Source organism: Sceloporus undulatus, chromosome 1 (genome assembly GCF_019175285.1).
Source record: "Sceloporus undulatus isolate JIND9_A2432 ecotype Alabama chromosome 1, SceUnd_v1.1, whole genome shotgun sequence".
Taxonomy (NCBI): Eukaryota; Metazoa; Chordata; class Lepidosauria; order Squamata; family Phrynosomatidae; genus Sceloporus; species Sceloporus undulatus.
The window spans coordinates 314,373,781-314,394,923 of NC_056522.1; the positions used below are offsets into that span (position 1 = coordinate 314,373,781).

The window sequence follows — 21,143 nt, forward strand, 5'->3', positions numbered from 1 at the left end:
GAAATGCAGATGACTTAAGGGAAGAAAGGAGCACTTAGCAGATTTGAATGTATTATTACCTGGGTTCACATGCCCTGGGTCTCATTCATTTTCTCCTGGAAACCTGACCTAATGTTCCTAGAATCGTAGAGTTGAAAGAGACCGCAAGGGCCATCCAGTCCAACCCCCTGCCATGCAGGAACTCTCAATCAAAGCATCCCCAGCAGATGGTCATCTAGCCTCTGTTTAAAGACCTCTAAGGAAGGAGACTCCACTACACTCTGAGGGAGTTTGTTCCACTGTCAAACAGCCCTTATTGTCAGGAAGTTCCTCCTAATGTTGAGGTGGAATCCCTTTTCCTGGAGCTTGCATCCATTGCTCCGGGTCCTAGTCTTTGGAGCAGCAGAAAACAAGCTTGCGCCCTCATCAATATGACATCCCTTCAAATATTTAAACAGGGTTATCATATAACCTCTTAACCTTCTCTTCTCCAGGCTAAACATCCCCAGCTCTCTAAGTTGTTCCTCATAGGGCATAGCTTCCAGACTTTTTAAGCCCTTCATGGGCTGGCCCCTCCTTATTTATCAAACCTTCTTTCTCCTCACCTTCCCACTCGTGCCCTCCATTCTAGTAGTTAAGGTCTGCTGCCTCAGCCTAGGATTTTCACTGCCCCATCCCAGATTCATCCCTTTTCATTTGCTGCCCCACACTCCTGAAATCTCCTTCCTCCACAAACATAGCTCATCACCTCTTTAACCAGTTTCAAAACTGAGTTGAAAACCATTCTGTTCAGAGAAGCGTTCCCAGACACTGTGTGACTATTATTTGTTATTTGACGTTTTAATTTGTTGCCCGCTTTACTTTATTGCACCCTTTCCTGTATTGTTATGTATTATTTATATGTATTATGCTATTATTTCTTAGATTGTACGCCATGGGCAGGTTTCCTTTATCCATTTTATTGTTTGTATGTACAGCGCTGTGTAAATCTACAGTGCTATATAAATAAAGCATTAATAATAATAATAATAATAATAATAATAATAGTGTATAGGTGTGTTGTAGCTGTGTGTACTACATGTGTAAATTATAGGCATCCTCATAGAGTAGTAAGAAACTCCCTGATGAAGGAACCATTTCTTTATAGATATGATGAGTTGCAGAGAATTGTGGATAGAGACATAGAATAGAGTACCCTCAGCAGGACAGGATGTTATAGTATTCTACTGCAGATGCACAATGTAAGGGGAAATTGGTAATGGTAGGCAATCTGACCTTTAGTCTTCTCATGAATACCCCTCCAACAAACCCAAGCAGGGAATGACAACATGTAACTTCCAGTTGTGCTGGAAGATATGCTTGCTGTATTCTATGCAGGAAGAGTAGCACAAAAGGATTTACCTTCTTACAATTGTCCACTTCTGCTTTACAGTTTCTTGATGCAGAGTTGTTGTTTTTTAAAAAAAACAAACGCTGGTGATGTAAGGTTTCAGTGTAGAGGGAGTTTGGGCAAGCAATGGATTCATAGTAGATTGGAGACACACTATATTCTTTGTTTCAAGATGTATGAAGTTGCGGTCTGGTTATGATAGTTGCAGGCTATGATACAATAGAATTCTGCTGTGAAAGGAGGAGGATGAATAAAAGCATAAATTCTGTATGCTTTTTGTGGTCACAGGAGAGGGTACACTGGATGTAGATGCACTTGGATTCATACCTGTTTTGTCATTCTCTCGCTTTTGCAAATCCTTGCCTACTTTTAAACTGAACTTCTAAGTGCATAACTGGATTGCTTTGCTCTTCTGCATACCTTGAGAAGCTGGGGTTGTACAGGACATAGATTTCTCCCCCACTCTTGACAGAAGGTCTGCACTGACCACAAGAGTCAAACTCAATTTTTGTCTCATCCGCAAAGCAATAAATATTCTGTTGGTGGTCCCCTGTACAAAATGTAAAACATGTGCAGCACTGTTACCTTTGTGCAAGCTTGAATAGGCAGTGATTAGCATGGGTGCAGCTCAATGCGCAAACTATATAGCATTTCAAAATATTTCTTTTACTGGCAGAGGATATATGGCCCCCTAAATCATACTTTGGCAGGAGACAGATTTTATGCATTGTTGTCACATGGTGCTTTGGCATCCTGAATTCAGGAAAAGCCCACTTTCCCCTCAATCATTCCATTTGCCCTCTTTTGGAAGTTGGGACTCTGATCCCTAGGTATACAGGGCATACCACAAAGATAAAATTACAGCTGCTCTGATGTAGAGCCTTCTTAAGCCTTTGCTGTGTGGGAATCCAGGTGCTGTGGCCCCAAAGCTAGAATCCATCAATACAACTAGAAGAAAAGGAGTTGTAGAGGCCCTCTTTGTGTGCCACTAGTGGGAGCAATACCAATACCAAGGACATGGGAGATAGCCTCTGTGGTGGCACTCCAGTTGTGGAATGCATTCTCCCTTAGAAACTTGATTGGTGATGTCATTGGCTTCATTTTGGCACCAAATTAAAACATGATTTTTAAATTATTACCTAGTTTTATGTAATTATACAATATAATATGTTTTAGGCTGTAATTTATTTCTTGCTATTTTACATTTTAAAATGTTTAAACTGATTTTATTGCATGTCATCCTGAAATCTTTGGAGGTATGTGGGAGATGTAAATATTTTGAATGAATGAATGAATAAACTGCATGTAAAATGGTACTCCAAAATTGAGTAATTCCACTCAGATACTTTCCTTTAATTATTGTTACTGTTAGGTGCCTTCAAGTAAACTCCAAGTGAACTATATCTTAGGGCTTCCTTGTCAAGATTTATTCAAGGTAGTCAAGATTTATAGCAATAGAAAGTATATTTCTATGCTGCTTATCAGTGCACTTAAGAATCCCTGAGCAGTTTACAACATGTAAGTTAATTGCTCTCAGCAAGCTGGGTACTCATTTTAGCACCCTCAGAAGGACAGTAGGCTGAGTCAACCCTGAGCCTTTGGCTAGAATTGAACTCACAAACTTGTGGTTTGTGAGTGAGTGGCTGCAGTACTGGCATTTAACCACTGTGCCACCAGGGCTTATTCAGAGGATATTCAGAGGATATTTGACATTGTCTTTCTCTGAGGTTGTGAAAGTGTGAACCGCACAAGGTCACCTAGTGGGTTTCTGTGGCTGTATGGTGATTTGAATCCTGGTTTTCTGGAGTCCTAGTCTGATTAGGGTTGCCATAACCCGGCGGGGGGCGGGAATTTCCCGCTTTTGGACCGTCTGCATGGTCACGGTACGGTTTCACCCCCTCCCCGGGTTTGCCCCCGCCCCCAGGCTTTTTTATTGTGCTGCTATGGCGGCGCCTTTGGCTGCTCTTGTGGCCGCCGCCACCATTGCAGCCGTCACTGTGTGTCCTGCTGCTGTGGCTGCTCCTCTGGCCGCCGCCGCCGCTGCCGCAGCCTTAGCTGCCGCCGCCTTAGCTGCCGCCGCGGTTGGGCTCCACAAGCCAGGCCTGCTGCCTGTGCTGAGCCCTGCGCCTCCGCGTGCCCACACTCACAAATCTTCCCGGGCGCGTTGGAGGACCACCTTCTATTGGCTGGCAGGCTGGGCCTGGCTGGCCAATAGCGGAACAGCCTGCCCCCTGCTTCAGTAGTCTATGACTGCTGGCAGGGGTGGGGCCGTTCCAGCTCTCTGCCCCCATTGGCCGCCCAGCTTAAAGAGGAGGAGCTCTCCTCTGTTTACTTCCTGGGCTGGCAAAGGACTGGAGCGGAGGGCAGCTCCAGCCGCAACGAAAGCGGTAGCAGCAGCAGCAGCAAAAGGGAAAGGAGAGGACCAAAGGTAGGCCTCTCCGGGCGGGTGTGCGTGTGTTTTTATCATCATCATCACCATCCAAAAGCCTAGCTGTGTGAGTGTGAGTGAGTTTGCAAAGGGACCTTTCACGTTTATTATTATTATTATCATCATCATCATCATCCTCATCATCATCCAAAGGCCTAGCTATGTGAGTATTGTATAATAATCTTAGTGTACCCTAGCATTTCAGTGTTACTGTTGTGTACGTTTGAGACATTTGAAATCAACACTGCAGGGGACATTTGGGGAAATCTTTTCACAGTAATCCAAAGGGTTCTGAGGCCGAGAGAGAGTGACTTTCCAGTCCAAAGTGTATTTTTTAGGCTTTTCAGGCTAACAGAATCCTGAAAAGCATAGAAATACACTTTGGGTTGGAAAGGCGCACTCTCTTGGCCTCAGTGGCTCTCTCACGCTGTAGCGGTGGAGGTGGTGGTGATGATGATGATATTATCAGGCCTGTCTGGCAGGGGGAGAATTGAGGTCCTGCCGCACCTTAATCAACATTAATGTCACCACCTCTGGCCATTCTTGTTTTGCACCACTAGCCATCATGGCTCAGTGTTACATAATCCCGACAATCCAAGCTATGAACAGACAACTGAAATATGCCCTTGTGGTTTTTGCTAGAAACTTCATATTTGAAGGCATGGCTACCAAACCCAAGAGGACAAAGTTTCAGGAGGAATATACAAAAGAGTTCCCATCCATAAAGCGGGGTCGCACGGAATTCGAAGCGACATGTGTTCTGTGCAAGTAAGCTCATATTGTAAACTAAATAGGGTCTGGTTGTGCAATAAGCCTCTGAAATGTGCAAGAGGCCATGTTAAATAAAGCCATGTGAAATGCCCAAATGTGCTTCATGTGTGTTTTGGAAGGGGGGGGTGTTTGGCCAGAAAGGGAAGCACATTTCTGCCATCTGTCTAGGAATAATGCCAAAATGTCCTTCATTTTGATCATGCCTAAGAAACATGCATTTATATTAACATTTTTTAAAAAAAGTCAATTTTTTCGCATGTCCTCCATTTTTAAAAAATGTGTCCTACATTTGAAAATGCTGTCCTCCATTTGTCCTCCATTTGTCCCGGTTTGGAGGTCCTGACTTATGGCAACCCTAAGTCTGATACTCAAACTGCTGCTTTAATGAGAAACACATTATATTGTATTGTACTAAATGAGAAGAAGGTTTTTAAAAAGAAATTAAAGAGGATCAAATTATATGGGACACAGAAGATAGTGTATAATAAAGGTGGGCAGTGTACTAAACAGCCTCCAGATGTTACTAGTATACAGCTCCCATCAGCTCAAGCTCTCATAGGCAATAGTAAGAAATGTGTCAAGTAACATCTGGAACACTCCACTGTGAGCACATAATAATAGACTAATACAGTGATACAGGAACATAATAATAAATATTATGGTAATAATAACTAGTTTACTACAATGAATCAGAAACCAGGTTAACTGCTTGGATAGGAGTGTAAAAGAACTATGGTCTAATAATCAGTAATAGCAGATTTGCCAGTGAATAAGTGAAACATTGCCTGGCTAGTTTCTTGATTTCTAACTTATTGCTTGCCCCTCTCACACCCACAAGGGACAAATCTGTCTCTTTCTTTGGACCTGTTTTTCTCATGTTGTTTTTTTTCTTTAGCACTGGGGAGCAGCACAGTTAAAATATATTTCTAGTCTATCCTGGGCTCCATCTATTGGTGCCTCAGAAATTTTGTTTCTGCTTTTGACTCAAAGTTTGGAAGCAAAGTGCTTGCAATATATTATTGGGGGGGATGAGGGCAACAGTGTTACCAATTTTGTTGTTTTAAAAAAGTAACAACTGTTGACATCATTTTAAATTATAACAAGTAGCATTTATTCATTTTTTCCAATGCCTGAGGGAAGGTCATGAATTTGGGAATACGGTAGCCCCTCCCAGTTCACAGGGGATCAATTCCAGACTCCCCCCCCCGTAAAAATGCCAAGTCCCATTGAAAATAATGGTGCATGTGCAGGTGTGCACCACCATTTTATCCCTCCCCACTTGTGCCTCCTGCAAAGAGCACAACCATGGACTTCATCTCTGTGAAGAGGGAGGGACAACTGTAATTGGTCATGGTTGCACCAAAACGGATCCCCAACGGCAGTCTGTCTCCCTTGCTGTCCCCATGTACCAGGTGACACCAACTGCTGGCATGCCCCTGGTCGAGGGTACACACAGGTTAGGGTTTAAAATTTTATTTGCAAACATATTTCCATGAACAAGAGGAAATCTTAATTCAGAGTGTAGTCCTCAAGCATCAAACATGCAGAGTTTTCCAGAAAATTCCCACCATTCAAATTTATGACTAACCTCTTGTGAGGGCTTGTCAGACTCATGTCAAAATGACCCCCACAAAGCCAAACTAACAACTAACCAAGTTCTCCAACAGAGGGGGAGACATCAGCCTTGGTGAACTAAGCATGTTGTGGGAGATGAGCAGGAAAGGGATATGTTACAACCTTTCCCCTGCAAATGTATTCCAATTGCTGTCCCACCATCTACTGTCTGATGTGATGTGGCTCATAAGAATTGCAACATGTGACTTTGTAACTTCTCTTAAATACAATGGCCAAGTGTTGTGCACAGCTTCCTTAGGACCGTACATGACTGTGTATTAAGGCTGCAGAGCTACCAGGTCACACTAACTTCCAGTTCTGAAGGGATAGGATTGCCATAATTCTCTTCCACAAAACCGGGACAAAATGTAGGACAAAATATTGGACATGCAAAAAAATGGAGGATGCGACCAACTAAAAATTGAAAACACTACTAAAATAAAAAATAAATTAATTAATGCACATATAAATTCGAGCACCAGGGCCTGGGTGGAGCCGGAGGGAGGCTTTGCAGCACCAGATCTCCTTGGCCCTTGTCTGAGGCCCCACATAGGTGTGCCTCACCCAGAGTCTGGGAGGCCTTGCCGTGCCCATGCCAGATCTCCTCAGTGCTCACTTCAGCCGTGCCTCACCCCCAGGCAGGTCTTACTGTGCTGGATCTCCTTTGTGCTTGGCCAAGGCCTCACACGGCTGTGCACCCTCTCTCCCTGAGCTTCCCCTGCCAGCCTTCTGCCTGCTGGAGGAACGGTGTCTCATGGAAGCAGGCAGTCACAGTGGCCTCCTTCTTACAGACTGGCTTTGCATGGTGGAGTGCTTAGGGCCGGCAGTAGCCGCAGTCTTGGCTGCTGCACACCACCTGAGGAGAAGTGACTCATGTCATGTGAGGAGGGAAGGAGGCAGAGCCAAGCTCAGCCAACTATTCCTGCCTTGTTCCGGGCACATTTTGTCAATCTCCAGTCCGACTGGGAATTGACAAAATATGGCCTGGAAGAAGGCTGGAATCTGGGATTTGTGGGTCTAAAATGCCCAGCTGGGCTTGGACCTTTTTTAGACTCTCCAATCCGGGATTGTCCCAGTTTTCTGGTACGTATAGTAACCCTATGAGTGGAGTGCTTTCAGTTTTGGGTAGGAGCCACTGGGGCCTGCATCATTTCCACACAATCCCAGCCCAAGATTTCCTCTGCCCCATCTCAGATTCTCCCCTTTTCACTTGCTACCCCTCACTCCTGGAACCTTCTTCCCCCACAAGCAAGGGCCATCACTTCTTTAACCAGCTTCAAAACAGAGTTGAAGACCATCCTGTTCCCAGGCATTGTATGATTGTCACTTGCTATTTGATGTTCTTTTGTTGTCTGTTTTATTGAAACATGTCCTGTATTTAGGGTTGCCATAAATGAGGACCTCCAAACCAGGAAAAAATGTAGGACAAAATTCTGAAATGTAGGACACTAAAAAGTGTCCTACATTTCAGAATTAAATCGCTGGTGGCCCAGTGCCCTCCTTCCCGGCCTCTGAGGAGGCCTCGGTCTCCTTGGAGACCAGGAAGGAGGACGTGGGGCTGCCGGCGATCGCCGGGGCCTCTCCTCCTTCCTGGCCTCCGAAGAGACCAGGAAAGAGGGAGGAGGCTGCAGGGAGGCGGGGAGTTTGGCGCAGTTGCGCGCAGGAGGTGACGCCTCCCCCTTCGCCTCCTCCGCCCCAGGCCTTGCTGCCCTCCTCTTCCTCTGCGCGGCCATGCGAGGTGGAGGAGGAGGAGGCCAGCGAGGCCCCGCGGGTTGCGGAGCAACCCCGATGCAACCGGGCTTTTCCCGGTTTTTGGCGGCACCCGTGACGGGAGCGGGTAGGTGCTGCCAAAACTGGGAAAAACCCGGTTGCAGCCGGGTTATGGCAACCCTATCTGTATTGCTATGTATTTTATATGTATTATCCTATTATTTCTTGGATTGTATGCCATAGGCAGCTTTACTCTTTTATATTTATTGTTTTTATGTACAGCGCTGTGCAAATCTACAGCGCTATATAAATAAATAATAATAATAATTGGTCTTCATAAACCTTTGGTACATACTATTTATTTGTATACTCACTTTGCATTCTCTTAGATTTTAAGGGTTTTGTTCATTAAATAAAGCTGGATATCAACAGTTGCTTTCCTATTTTTTGTAGGAATGAGCAGGAAAAGAAGAAAAGTTACTGAGGTTTTCTAGGGACTGTGGTATAAGATGCCTCAGTGCAGACAAAAACTATTCCCCCCTTTTCCAGGTTAACATAAATTGCTCAGGCTTCTTGGTGAATTATTGGAAAGTGTGAAACTCACCATAGGTCTTCAGTAAGATGTGTTATAGAAAAGAAAAGGCTTTCATAATGAGTAGCATGGCAGGGAGAGAGGGGAGAGAGTAGCAGTAGACTTCAGATGGGCAATACTGCATTTTAAAGTACTCACTTTCATGTCAAGAGATGGTGAAGTGAAATGATGACTGGGAGCAATTAGTGACAGACTAGAAGATGAAGGGCATACCATATCCACCTGCAGCTGCTGCTTTTCAGCAATGTCATGTGGAAGTGGGATAGTGCAAACACATGCATTCATTCTGCAAAAGCCTTCCTGGAACCGAGATAAAGGTTTAAATGGAAGCACTCTTTTCTCTGCCATTATCAAAAATGCATTGCGTTGTTTGTAATAATTTATGAAAAAATGGAGAGAGATCCCAGATCAGATCAAAGTTTTATCTAGAATTCTAGAATTGTACTCTCACCATGTCCAATCAATTGCCCTTGGGAAACCCACAAACAGGATGATATATCTATTTTGTCTGTATTCTGTAAGAACTGGTATTCAGTCATACAATCTGTGCCTGACACATAATGTCTCTTATAATCTGTAATTTCAAATAAATAAACAAATCTTGCCATTTTTATGCCACCAAGAGTAGTTTACACTACAGACAGATACATTTATTTAAATATTTTATGTCACTTTTCAATTAACAAGCCTTCCAGAATACAACAATATATAAATATTGCCATTTTCATATGTTGATTGGAAGTACAGGACTCTGAAAAATATTTTCAAAATGAGGCCATTTCTGTTTAAAAAAAGAACATGATTTTTAAAAAATTTTAATGCAAATAAATAATTAGCAACACAACTGTATACGTATCTTATGAGAAGTTTTATTGGGTTCACTGTCTGGTAAAGTGTCTGGGATGCAGTCCTAACCAGTTTAGTAGGAGTGACCTCAGAACAGACATGAAAAAGCTGGAATTCTTGGAAATATATTTGCATCTTCTGATTTATGTGATAATCCGAGGGAGATACTTTACAGCATTGAATTAGGTAAGCTGTCAAACACACAATCTAAAATGTAAATAACTATTTTGCAATACTATATGTGTGTAGAGAGTACTCAATTTTTTCTCTTTGTTTTTGGTTTCATTTTGACCAAGATAGGTTGGGAAACTGTTTCGACAGTAATGACTTCTCACAAAAACAAATTGTAGGCAGTAACAACACAGCACATTTGTTACATGCTGCTTTTTTCATTGGAATACCTTTTGGGGAGGGAATGCATGTGACCACTGTAATATGCCGCTTATGTGATGATAATGCACACAATCATAATCATCACCATCACAACTTTATTTGTAGCCCAGCCACCTACCTTTCTCCCAAACTGGGCAGTACAAATGCTAGAGGCCAAAAAACTTTCATGAACTGGACTGGACTGAGGCATTTTAAAAAGTGACCACAAGAGATACTCTTTAAAATATACAGCCTACTTTTGCAGTGTAATTTTGAACATACTCAAGAATCACATTTGTGGAAAATTCTTCTTCCCTTTCTCTATGCCCCTTTCTTTACTTGAAAGTGTATCTCTGCTAACCTTGTCAACGTAGTTCAGAGATGCAAGTGGAATCTGTGAGAGCAATTTTAGCCCATTGTTCATCATCATTCTTGTTTAATGTGTTGTTGTTGTTAAATGTTGTCAAATTGGCTTGGACTTCTGACCCTATGAATGAAGGATTTTCAAGATGCCGTGCTCAGGCCGTGCAAACTCTGGGTCCTAGCTTCCTTAATAGACTCGATCCACCTGTCATGTGGTCTTTTTATACTGCTTCCCACCTTACCAAGCATTTTTTCCCCATTTCAAATGAGTCCTGACAACTCATGTGATGGCCGAAGTACAATAGCCCCAGTTCTGTCATTTTGGCTTCTAGGGGGAGTTTAGACTTGCTTTTGGACCCAGTTATTGTTTAGTGCATATTACTTTTTAATTTGGTGTGGGAAAATGACCAGAAGTCTTCATACAAAAGAATGAATATCACACTGTGATGTACTTGTTAACCAAAGGGCATCATCTATGTAGTTTAAGGTTAGTCAACTCTGGGCACATTCCCACTTGCAGTTTAAACCAATTCCTGATTTGCCCTCGCTCCATGTTGGAAATTGATTCCAAAACATCCCTTGTTCCCATTGTCAAAGTGGATCTTTTTCTTACCCCAGTGTAATCAATTTTTTTGTGGCACTTCAGATTGGCTCTAGGTGAGGAGGAAGCCCTGGATGGAGGGGGAAGGAGCCAGCCAGGGACAGAAGGAGGAAACGGGGGAATGGAGGGAGAAGGAGGAAGCTGGGGACAGAAGGAGGAAACCGGGGAACAGAGGAAGAAGGAGACAGCTGGGGACAGGAGGAGGAAACCAGGGAATGGAGGAAGAAGCCAGGGAACAAGGCAGGGAACGAGGCAGGAGGATGAAGGCGGGGGCAGTGGGTTTTTTTAAAAAGCAAAATTGATAGAATATTCAATTGATCAATCAACCAATCAATCCATCAACGGATCAATCAATTGATTGATCAATTAATCAAATATTCTATCAATTTTACTTTAAAAACTATGCACTGGCACAAGTACAAAGGCAGTGCTGAGAGGGGGGAAATGATGGCTCTGCCAAAAACTGAGGAGGGATGGTAAACGCCCCTCTGCCATTAGTCCCTCCCCTCCAGAATGAATAGATTCTGACCTGTCATTCCCACTTATTGAACTCACTTCAGAATCGATTCTTCTCAAAAGAACCTCTTTCAAACTACTGTCTGGAAAAACCAGGTTTTTTGCCTTTGTTTCACTTTATCACGCCAGGAATCGATCACATTGCGACAGGAACCGGTTTCAGTTGGGAACAAGGGTCATTTACACCAACCAGCAATTCACTCTATTTCATAGTGGGAATGCGCCCTGTGAGTCTCCATATGCATTTTGGACTGGAAACTCCCTCACCACTGGCTATGCTGGTTAAGGCTGATGGGAATTTTACAATATCCAGACGGGTATCTCCCCATTGCTATACTAGCTTAACAGGCACTCAGTTGTGAATTAAAAAAATGTATCTTAGAATCCGAGTTGGAAGAAGCCACAAGGGCCATCCAGTCCAACTTCTTGCCATGCAGGAACACACACAAAGCACCCCAACAGATGGCCATTCAGCCTCTGTTTAAAAACCTCCAAAGAAGGAGACTCCATTACTCTCCAAGGTAGTGTGTTCCACTGTCAAACAGCTCTTACTGTCAGTAAGTTCCTCCTAATGCTTAGGTGGAATCTCTTTTCTTGTAGCTTCCATCCATCTCTGGAGCAGCAGGTAACAAGCTTGCTCCATCCTCAATGTGACACGCCTACAGATACTTAAACAGGGCTATCATATCATCTCTTAACCTTCTTTTCTCCAGGCTTCTGTGAAACCTCAGGAATAAATTCTTCCAGAACATGGTCACATAGTCCAACCCCCCCCCCCCCCCAAAAAAACAACCATTAATAAATTTGAGAACGTAGGAAGAGCTCTGTTTGAATAGACCATAGGCTGGACTAGATAAAAACCTCCTGAAGCTATCCATGACTGAACAGGGACAGGATACCTGTTTATGAAAATGAAAAGATCTTACTCCTTACTCCATGCATGCACTTACTCACACTTACTGTTGTCATCATTAGTGTCTCCTTTGGGCAACCAGTGATGTGGGGAGGGGAAACACGCATCATAATAATATCAGGATTTTACCGGTTGGCAAGGAAGAGGGAACCAGTTTATATTTTCTATTTTCCCTCTGTCCTATTCTAAATTCAGGACAGGTTTTATTGATTTCCATGTCTGCAAGGAATACTTCAACACTTCTTAAATGTTATGTATTTGTAGAAAATTATCTGTAGGTCAGGGCATTTACTTCTGCTAAGAGACAGGTGATGGATTTTAGATTTCAAGCAATCAATTGAGTATTAAGAACTAGTCACTTTTATCTCAATAGATGGAGATGTGATACTGGAAAGGGTGAATGCCAGTAGCATTTGCTACAGGGTCACCTCTGTTTGATTAAACGATTTAGGTAGCACTGTGTATGCCTCATAAGGGGCTGTCCATGTACTATCAAAAAATGAAAGATTATATCGCACCAAGTCATTTAAACTCTAAACTGGAATTTATGTTCTTTGCCACTTCTTGGTGTTTCTAACAGCATTTAACAGGTGCCACTTATCAAAATGTAAAACTGTAGCCTGTTTGTGATTTATAGGCATCATAGGAGATTAGCTACACAATGTACAGGGGATTGATATTTCTTCAGTAGTGTTTGTACTACCACGAAGTTTGTACTACCATGTTGACCTTGCTGACTTCTCTGATCTAGTAACAATCAAAATGAAGACTGGAACTATTTGTTGTGTATTTAGCAAAGCATTGAATGATTATCGGCTAGAAAGAAAACTTGTCACCCCTGAATCTGAGTTTGGGAGGACTGTCAAAGATAAATACTCCATGTCACAGTAACTGTTTCTGCATGAACACTGAAAGATAAGTGGTGAGCTGACTCTTTAGGTTTCATGTTTAAGTTTCATGTTATGTTACAGAACAGGTCTATGAATCTTTAAAAAGAGTCAAAATGCTTAGCCTTTAACCTTGTATCTAATTTATGTAGTCCCGGCAGTGGAAGCTGGTGGCTCAGTTTTCAATGTGGCAATGAATTTGTTCTGGGTTTCAGTCCAACCTTTATTTTGTTTTTTATAAACAGACTTTATTAATATACATAAAAACAAACATATCACAAATCCTCACAAACTCTCATAACATCCGTTCACATAAATTACCCTTCCTCTGTAACATACTACTTCCTTACTATACAAATACTACTGAAATTTATATATATGTTTTACTCCTTATTAATTAGTCATTTTAAAGTATTTTTCTACATAATTAATACACCACATACATTTTTCCTCTTTCTTGTACTTTGTTGTGTATCATCATCTCATGTCTTATTTAAATTTTCCTTCTTTATCTTTCAATCCAGACCAATATCCCAGTTTTGTCCTTCTTTATTTTTCAGATATTGAATCAAAAGATTCCAGTCCTTTTTAAATCTTTCTCTTGTTCTTTTCTGTATTAACTGTGTCAGTTTGTCCATTTCCATATAGTCTATTATTTTCCTAATCCAGTGTTTTATTTCAGGTATTTTTTTCCTTTCCATTTTGCTGCATAGATTAATCTGCCGCTGCTGTCAACCTTCCATAATTTCTTTCTATTTCTTCCTCTTGATTTATACTTAATAATTATCTTTTTGGGTCTTTTCTTAATTTCATGTGTAATATTTCCCCTATCTTTTCATGTATTCTATTCCAATAGTTTTTTTGCATATTTATATTCCCACCACAAATGGTAGTAGGTTCCCAATTCTTCTTGACATTTCCAGCATCCATTATTTAAGTTTTTATTTATTTTAGCTATTTTGTATGGGGTTAAGTGCCATCTATATTGCATCTTATAGAAATTTTCTCTCACGTTATAATTTAGTCCATGTCTTTTCCCTTGTCTTTTATCAGTCCAAACTTTAAAGGAACTACCCAATCTGTGGAACCTGTTTTGAGGAATGGGTTCAGTATCTTGGATAACTCAAGTGCAGACCAAACCTGAAGCTAATTCATTGCTCCACTGGCAACTGAGCCCCCAGCATCCATTGATTAAGATATTTTGGAGAATGCTGATCATTGTACAACTCTCCATCTGAAATCACCTGCAGTATTAATCTAAATCTGTGGTTCTTAACCTTTTTTAAAAAATTCTTTTATGTATGTTTTGTTGTCATAGACCCCAAGATTTAAAATAACAACAACAATAATGCTTGAACACAGAACCATTAATAATTACATCATCCATTAAACCTTTCCTTAGATGTGCTGGATAGGGAGGGAATACTTTTCTCCTGCTTCTTCCTGCCAGTTTGTGGCTGGAGATGATTGAATGGCAACACACGGGCCCAACCAGCCTGTCTTTGCTCCTGTCATGTTGCTTCTCCGCTATAGGAGTGGAAGTGGGCTTAGAATCCTTCAAGGACCTCTTTGCTCCCCTAGGGGTCTGTGGACCTTAGGTTAAGAACCATGGGTGTGTAAATAGCTGTAGTTTATGATATTTAGATACCATGGAGCCTATGAAGATCTGTCATGCTTACCAAAAATAGAAAGGATGCATAGAAATTTCTCTCTCTGTGTGTATGTATGTGCATGCACATACACACACAGTCACTTTATCATGATACCACCTTCATGTCAGGACAAGGACTGAGGAATAATAATAATAAAATATTTATTTATATCCCGCTTTTCCCTTTCGAGGATCTAAGTGGGTAACAACAGTCCAATATAACATTTAAAAACAGTAGTAACATGATCCCAATCCCCTAGCCCTCTCTCCTTCTGCTAAAATGTGAATGCTATGTGAATGCTAATGGAGGATAAGAGTTTGATAAATGTGCTTTGATACACTATCTGCAGAGGCTTGCTGTAGAGTTTTGCTACTTCATCCACCTGGTCAGGATTCTGTCTTGAAGCAGAAATCCACCCCCACACAACTACTTATGATGGGCACATATAGTTTCAAAAAAAAAACAGATGATTTGTACTTCGGATGTTTCTGTACATCCTACACACTGTTTGCAGTGGAAACATTTTGAAGAAAAAGAAATCCAAATGAGATTCCTTTATGTATGTATTTCCTCATTTCTTTTTCCCTTTCTGAATGATACTTGAGCCACCTTTGTTCTTTTTACTGCAGAGAAGCTTTTTGGGACACCGATTGTTTTGTTAAAGCTTGCACAAACTGTTCAGTTGTATGTTATGATATGCACAAGTAGGAGCCGGGAATGGGTGACCAGCAAACATCTTTTTCTTTGTGGGGACAGCCCCTTCCCTTCACAAGTCAGATTCAAAAAGTGGTTCCAGCTGCTGAGCAGCTGCAAGTGATCTGCTTTTTCTCACAGACTTTAAAAGTTCTTTAATCAGTGTTTGTTGTTTTTGTCAGCAGTGGTGCTGAGGTGTGGAGAAACAGAGCAGATGCACTTGGTTGGCAAATTTAGCTTTATTCTGACCTCTCTTATCTCACCTCTACTGTCTTCTCCAGATCAGAGGAGGCTGGAATTAGTCGGGGAAGTCTCTATAAATGTGCACCTGTGTAAATGCCTGTTCAAAAAGGGTGGGGGTCAAGGCAATTGCTGGGCTAGAGTACTTCTGAAAGACTTCCTCTCCTCTATCAATCACACAAGGATTTGTGTGTTTAGAATAGAAAATGGACTGCTGTAAATTTCCACACTAGGCTCATTATTATCTGCAGCTTGATGCTGTATAACAGGGGTGGCCTGTTCAGGTACTTTCTTTCCTGATATAATTAAAACTCTTTTTAGCAGACTCCTTCTTTCTCTTCCTGTGTGATTTTTTTTTTTTAAAGCCCAAGCATTGCATTTAGAGTTGCATTCTAAAATCTAGGTATAGAACATAATCCTAAACCATTCTGCTCTCTATTTGGTTTCACCCAATTGATCCCTGATAGGCGTACATATTTTAAAGGTACCAGATCCTATCTGATCTTGGGCACTAAGCAGGGTCAGCCCCATTTAGTACTTGGATGGGAGACCACCAATGAATACAGGTGCTGTATGCTATGTATCAGAGGAAGGAATGGATAAAACTACATCTTGAGTATTCTTTGCATAAGAAAAACCTGTGAAATTCATGGGGTCCCCATAAGTCAACAGGTTACTTGAAGGTGCACATGCATGCACACACCATACACTGATCCTTGCAACATCTGTTGTAACATAGGATTGCCCAACCTTGAAATAAAAGTATTAGAGCCTGGGCAGGATCTGATATAATTTGAGAGAGAGGCCACACACACATACACCCCCCCACACAGACATATATATGTCTATGTGTTCATGTGTGATGGAGGTTGGGAATGTGTGGCCCTCCATATTTTGTTGGACTGCAGCTCTCCTCAAACCTAGGTAACATAGCCAATAAGAGCTCAGTAATGTTTGGAAAACATATTGTTCCCCATCCTAAATAAATTAAAGCTCTTGCCAACAATATTATCCAAGGATATTGGATTCCTAGATGTTGCAGCACAATCCAAACTATTAATGATACATAATAATCATAGTAAAAGGAAATAACCTACATGCTGAACAGTCAAGAAAGTGCATCAGGCTATAGATTATTTTTTGTTGTTAGCTGCGCTTGAGTCAACCTTGACTCCTGGCAATCATGTGGATGAAACTTCTCCAACACCCGTGCCCTCCACTGCTCTGCTCAGGTCCTGCACGCTCATGGCCATGGCCTCTCTGTTTGAATCCAAACATCTGGTATGTGGTCTTCCTCTCTTTCTGCTGCCCTCTGTCTTTCCTAGCATTATTGACTTTTCTAATGAGTCGTGCCTTCTTATGATACGGCCAAAATACAACAGTCTCAATTTAGTCATCCTGGCTTCTAGGGAGAGTTTAGGTTTGATCTGTTCAAGGACCCAATTGTTTGTCTTTCTGGCAACCCATAGTATTCTCAGAACTTCTCCAGCACCACATCTCAAATGAGTTCATTTTCTGTCAGTTGGCTTTCTGCACTTTCAAGCTTTCACATCCATGCATAGTGCTGGGGAATATGATGGCTTGGATGATCCTCATGTTAATGTTCAGAGTTATATCTTTACCTTTTAGGATCTTATCCAGTTTCTTCATAGCTGCCCTTCCCAAACCTAGTTGTCTTCTAATTTCTTTACTGCAATATCCATTCTGATCAATGTTTGATCCAAAGTATGAGAATTCATCGACTATTTCAATTTTCTCATTATCTAGGAGGAATCCTTGTAGCTTTTCTGTGGTAATCATTTTTGTTTTCTTAACATTTAACGTTAAGCCTACCTTGGCATTTTGCACCTTGACCTTCTTCAGTAATTGCCCCAGGTCTTTGGACTTTTTCACATGGACAAAAGCGATGGGAGCATAGTGGGATACTCCTCTCATTATCCTGAAACTGTGCAAAGATTATCAGATGACGTTGCTGTAATTCCATCATTATCCCATGAATAAAGAGTAATTCCAGTGCCACTTTTCATTCATGCCACTTTCATTTATTTGAGAGCTTTCTATAGTTTTCATTGATTTATGCAGTCAAAGGCTTTGCTATATAGTCAATAAGGCACATACAGATTTTTCTTTTAGAATTATAGATTATAGGGCAAGTCAATCACTGGTTGTCTTTTGGAGATTGGATGCTGAAAGACATGACCCTATGGTCTAATCCAGTACTTATCAAAATATGAGCCTCAAAATATTTTTGACTTCAATCCCCACATTCTCTGACCATTGGCTATGCTGTGTGTGTGTGTGTGTGTGTGTGAATTGAAGTTTAAATTAAATGGAGGACCAAATGTTTAAGATTTCTAGCCATGCTTCTTTCATGAGCTGCAATGGGGAAATTTATTTAAAAGGGGGAAAAAAACCCACTCCTGGCAAATGCATGGAGTATGTTTATGTAGGCAAGCTGCAGACATTCAGATCAAACACAGGAATAGGGAACAAAAACACAAGGTTTAAGTCGAAGCGTGGGCCTCGTGTGTCTTCTGTCAGCTCTTGTTTGCAGAGCGTTTCTCCAAAGGAGTTTGTTGATATATAGAATAATTTGATTTTAATTCTGTGAAGCATACTTTTTAAAATGAGTTAAATGGGATAAAGGATATTTAGTCTAACCTGCCAAGATGCATACTTTAGAAATGTATGCTTCAGACTGTTAAAAACCAGGCCAACAAGCCCTGGAACTTTTTGGAATTGTTTTTAGCTGCTATATATTAGGAGAGTATATAACAGATTTTTAAAAAAACAACATTGAGGCAATTCTTATACCACCAAGTTGATTACAGCAGTGGGTTAAACATGTCCTGTAAGGTATCCGTTTTCCAAATGCTGCTCTTTTGAAGCATCTCTAACACAAAATTGTTTAGTCCCCGTGGAAGTGAATACAATACTTAAAGTAAATGTTCCCACTTTATCTGAGAATTTGCCTTTGGGTATCTGTAGAGAACATTCCCACAACCTGCTCCCAACCTGACACCTTCCAGATATTTTAGGCTACAAATCCATCATCCCCAGCCAGCCCAGACAATGTTAATTAAGGCTGGGGATGGAGGTAGTCATAGTCTGACACATCTGAAAGTTGCCAGGTTTTAGAAGGATGCATTAGTTCATGATAGGGTTGCCAGATGTCCGTTATTATAAGCAGTGTCTCTTACATCTGAGCCAAAAAACTTTTCCCTCATGATGGAATGCCTTCTTGTCCAGTGGTTACATGAGGACCTAAAGTTGTTGTTGAGCTTCAGAAAGGGATGATATATGCAAACAGGCATAGAGTTAGAAATACCGTAAATAGAATGCATTAAAACATACCTCTTTAAAATTGTGTGGACAATGGCTAAGAACCCAAATATACTTTTCTTTCCCTTTCTCATCTTTAGTTTTTAATAAGCGACCGTGACAGAGATCCACAGTGTAACCTCCACTGCTCCAGGTCTCCAACCAAACCCCTCTGTGCCTCAGATGGCAGGACATACGAGTCAACTTGTGATTATCAGAGAGCAAAGTGCAGGGATGCAAACTTAAGCATAGCACATCGAGGCAGATGCAAAGGTAAGGGAATGAATGGTGCTCCCTTGATATGGGAAGGGAATGTGTTGAGTACTTTTCCAAAGAACAAATTGCTTCTAGCCTTAAACTAGGTAAATGTTTTAGAAATACTCACTTTTGTCTAAGGAATCCTTCTTTGGAGAACTTTAAACAGAGGCTGGGTGGCCATCTCTCAGGAATGCTTTGATTGTGAGTTCCTCCATGGCAGGGGAGGTTGAATTGGGTGGCCCTTGTGGTCTCTTCTGACTCTATGATTCTATAAGACTTATCTAGAAGAGGAGTGGAAATTGTTCACTCCTCCAAACATGATTGTTTAATCAGCACCCCTATCCAGTTTAGATCTAGCTGTTAGGAGCTGCAGTTTAACAAGATTTGATGGGCTGCGCAAATTCCATCCCTGATCAAGATGTCTTTAGCAAACAAGAGGCCACTGACAGCAGACTGAGAATGTTTGCAGTCTATAAATGGAGATGGGGATAGTGGCGTTAAAAATATTTTATTTTTTTTAGTGTATTGCTTAAAGGTATTCATGTGATACAGGAAATGAAAAAATTTCATGACAACTGTCATGTAATATTGGAGAGCCCTTCCAGATCATGACTGAAGGGAATTGAAATATCACTCCTAAACTTGTAGGATTTGATGTGGCACAACACACATACAAGCAGTTAATGTGTATAGAATTGGTTTCCTTATCTTCCCCAGGAGTTGGGAGAGGAGGATGTGAAGTAACTGTGCATGCATAATTAGTTTCTTTTATTCCAGCAACTCTTTATTTTCAGAATAAACATGATAAAACAAATTAAGTGGTAAAGCACACATTTCACAATAACTAGATGAAAATAAATCATTGTGTGCAGTCTTTCAAAATTTAGCTGACCCTTCAGTCAGCAAACTTTGATCTAAAACCTGAATAAAGTAATTGTTACAAATTTCAGACATACAGTTACAACGATGAGCTTATAATTATCAAGTGTAGTTTTGTTAGTGAGCTGGAGACCACCATAGTCTTTTTTCTAAGTAACAGGTAATCATGTTGGATATGCCTCAAGGCTTTAGAAGTATTGTCTCCATAATTATTTCTGTATGGTATTTAAAGATGTAAAACTTCTGGAAATATTCAAGTTGTGGTGGTGGTGGGGAATTTGACTGATTTTTGGGGGGGAGGGAGGCAGAAATGTTTGAACAAATAAAATCAATAACAAAACAAGTGCCCATAACAAACTGAAAGTTACTCTGTTACATTGTGTATGCCAGTATTGCATAGAGGTTAGAGTATTGGACTATGACTCTGGAGACCAGGGCTCAAATCCCTAAACAGCCATGGCAAGTCACACATTCTCTGACTCAGAAAACTTCATGATAGATTGTCATATGTTGAAAACAATTTGAAGTCACATAACAACAACAGAAGCATGTGCTCTCAAGTTGCCTGCCGACTTATGGAGACCCCATTAATTTCATATGTTTTTCTTAGGCAAGGAATATTCAGAGGTGGTTTTGCCAGTTCCTACCTCTGAAATGCAGCCTACAGAACCTTATTCGTTGGTGGTCTCCCATACAAGTACTAACCAGGGCTCACCCTGCTTAGATTCCAAGATCAGATGGGAGCTGGTACCTTTAGGGTATGTAGACAGGTTAGCAACACAAAATGTATTATGTTTAACTTGGTTTGGCATAAAATTATTATGCTTGGTATTTTAAAAGTACAGTTTATTCAGATAATTATTACACATGGAATTTACTTTTTAAAATTTATATTTTTGCTTTTACAAATAAAGCTACACAGTCCTGAATGGAAAGGAACACTTGAATGGTAAAGAAACCTTTTGGTTTTGTTTACTGTATCAAGTAAACTGCCCCCACAGCCAAGAACTATGTGTTACAAGAAAATAATGCTTTGTAGAATTTCCCTTTAGAAATCCTTACAACATTTCTACAGCCTTGGTAAGATTTTGTTTTGTTTTTTCTATCACCTATTTAAA

General features: G+C 41.0%; 1 protein-coding gene across 1 annotated transcript in view; it reads left to right on the forward strand.

Moving 5' to 3' along the window:
• SMOC1 (SPARC related modular calcium binding 1) overlaps positions 1–21,143 on the forward strand; it is a 115,222-nt gene that overhangs the window by 15,454 nt on the left and 78,625 nt on the right. The window contains exon 2 of the mRNA XM_042459860.1: positions 18,990–19,161. Within this exon, the coding sequence (XP_042315794.1) occupies positions 18,990–19,161 (172 nt within the window). The remainder of the gene's footprint in view (positions 1–18,989; positions 19,162–21,143) is intronic.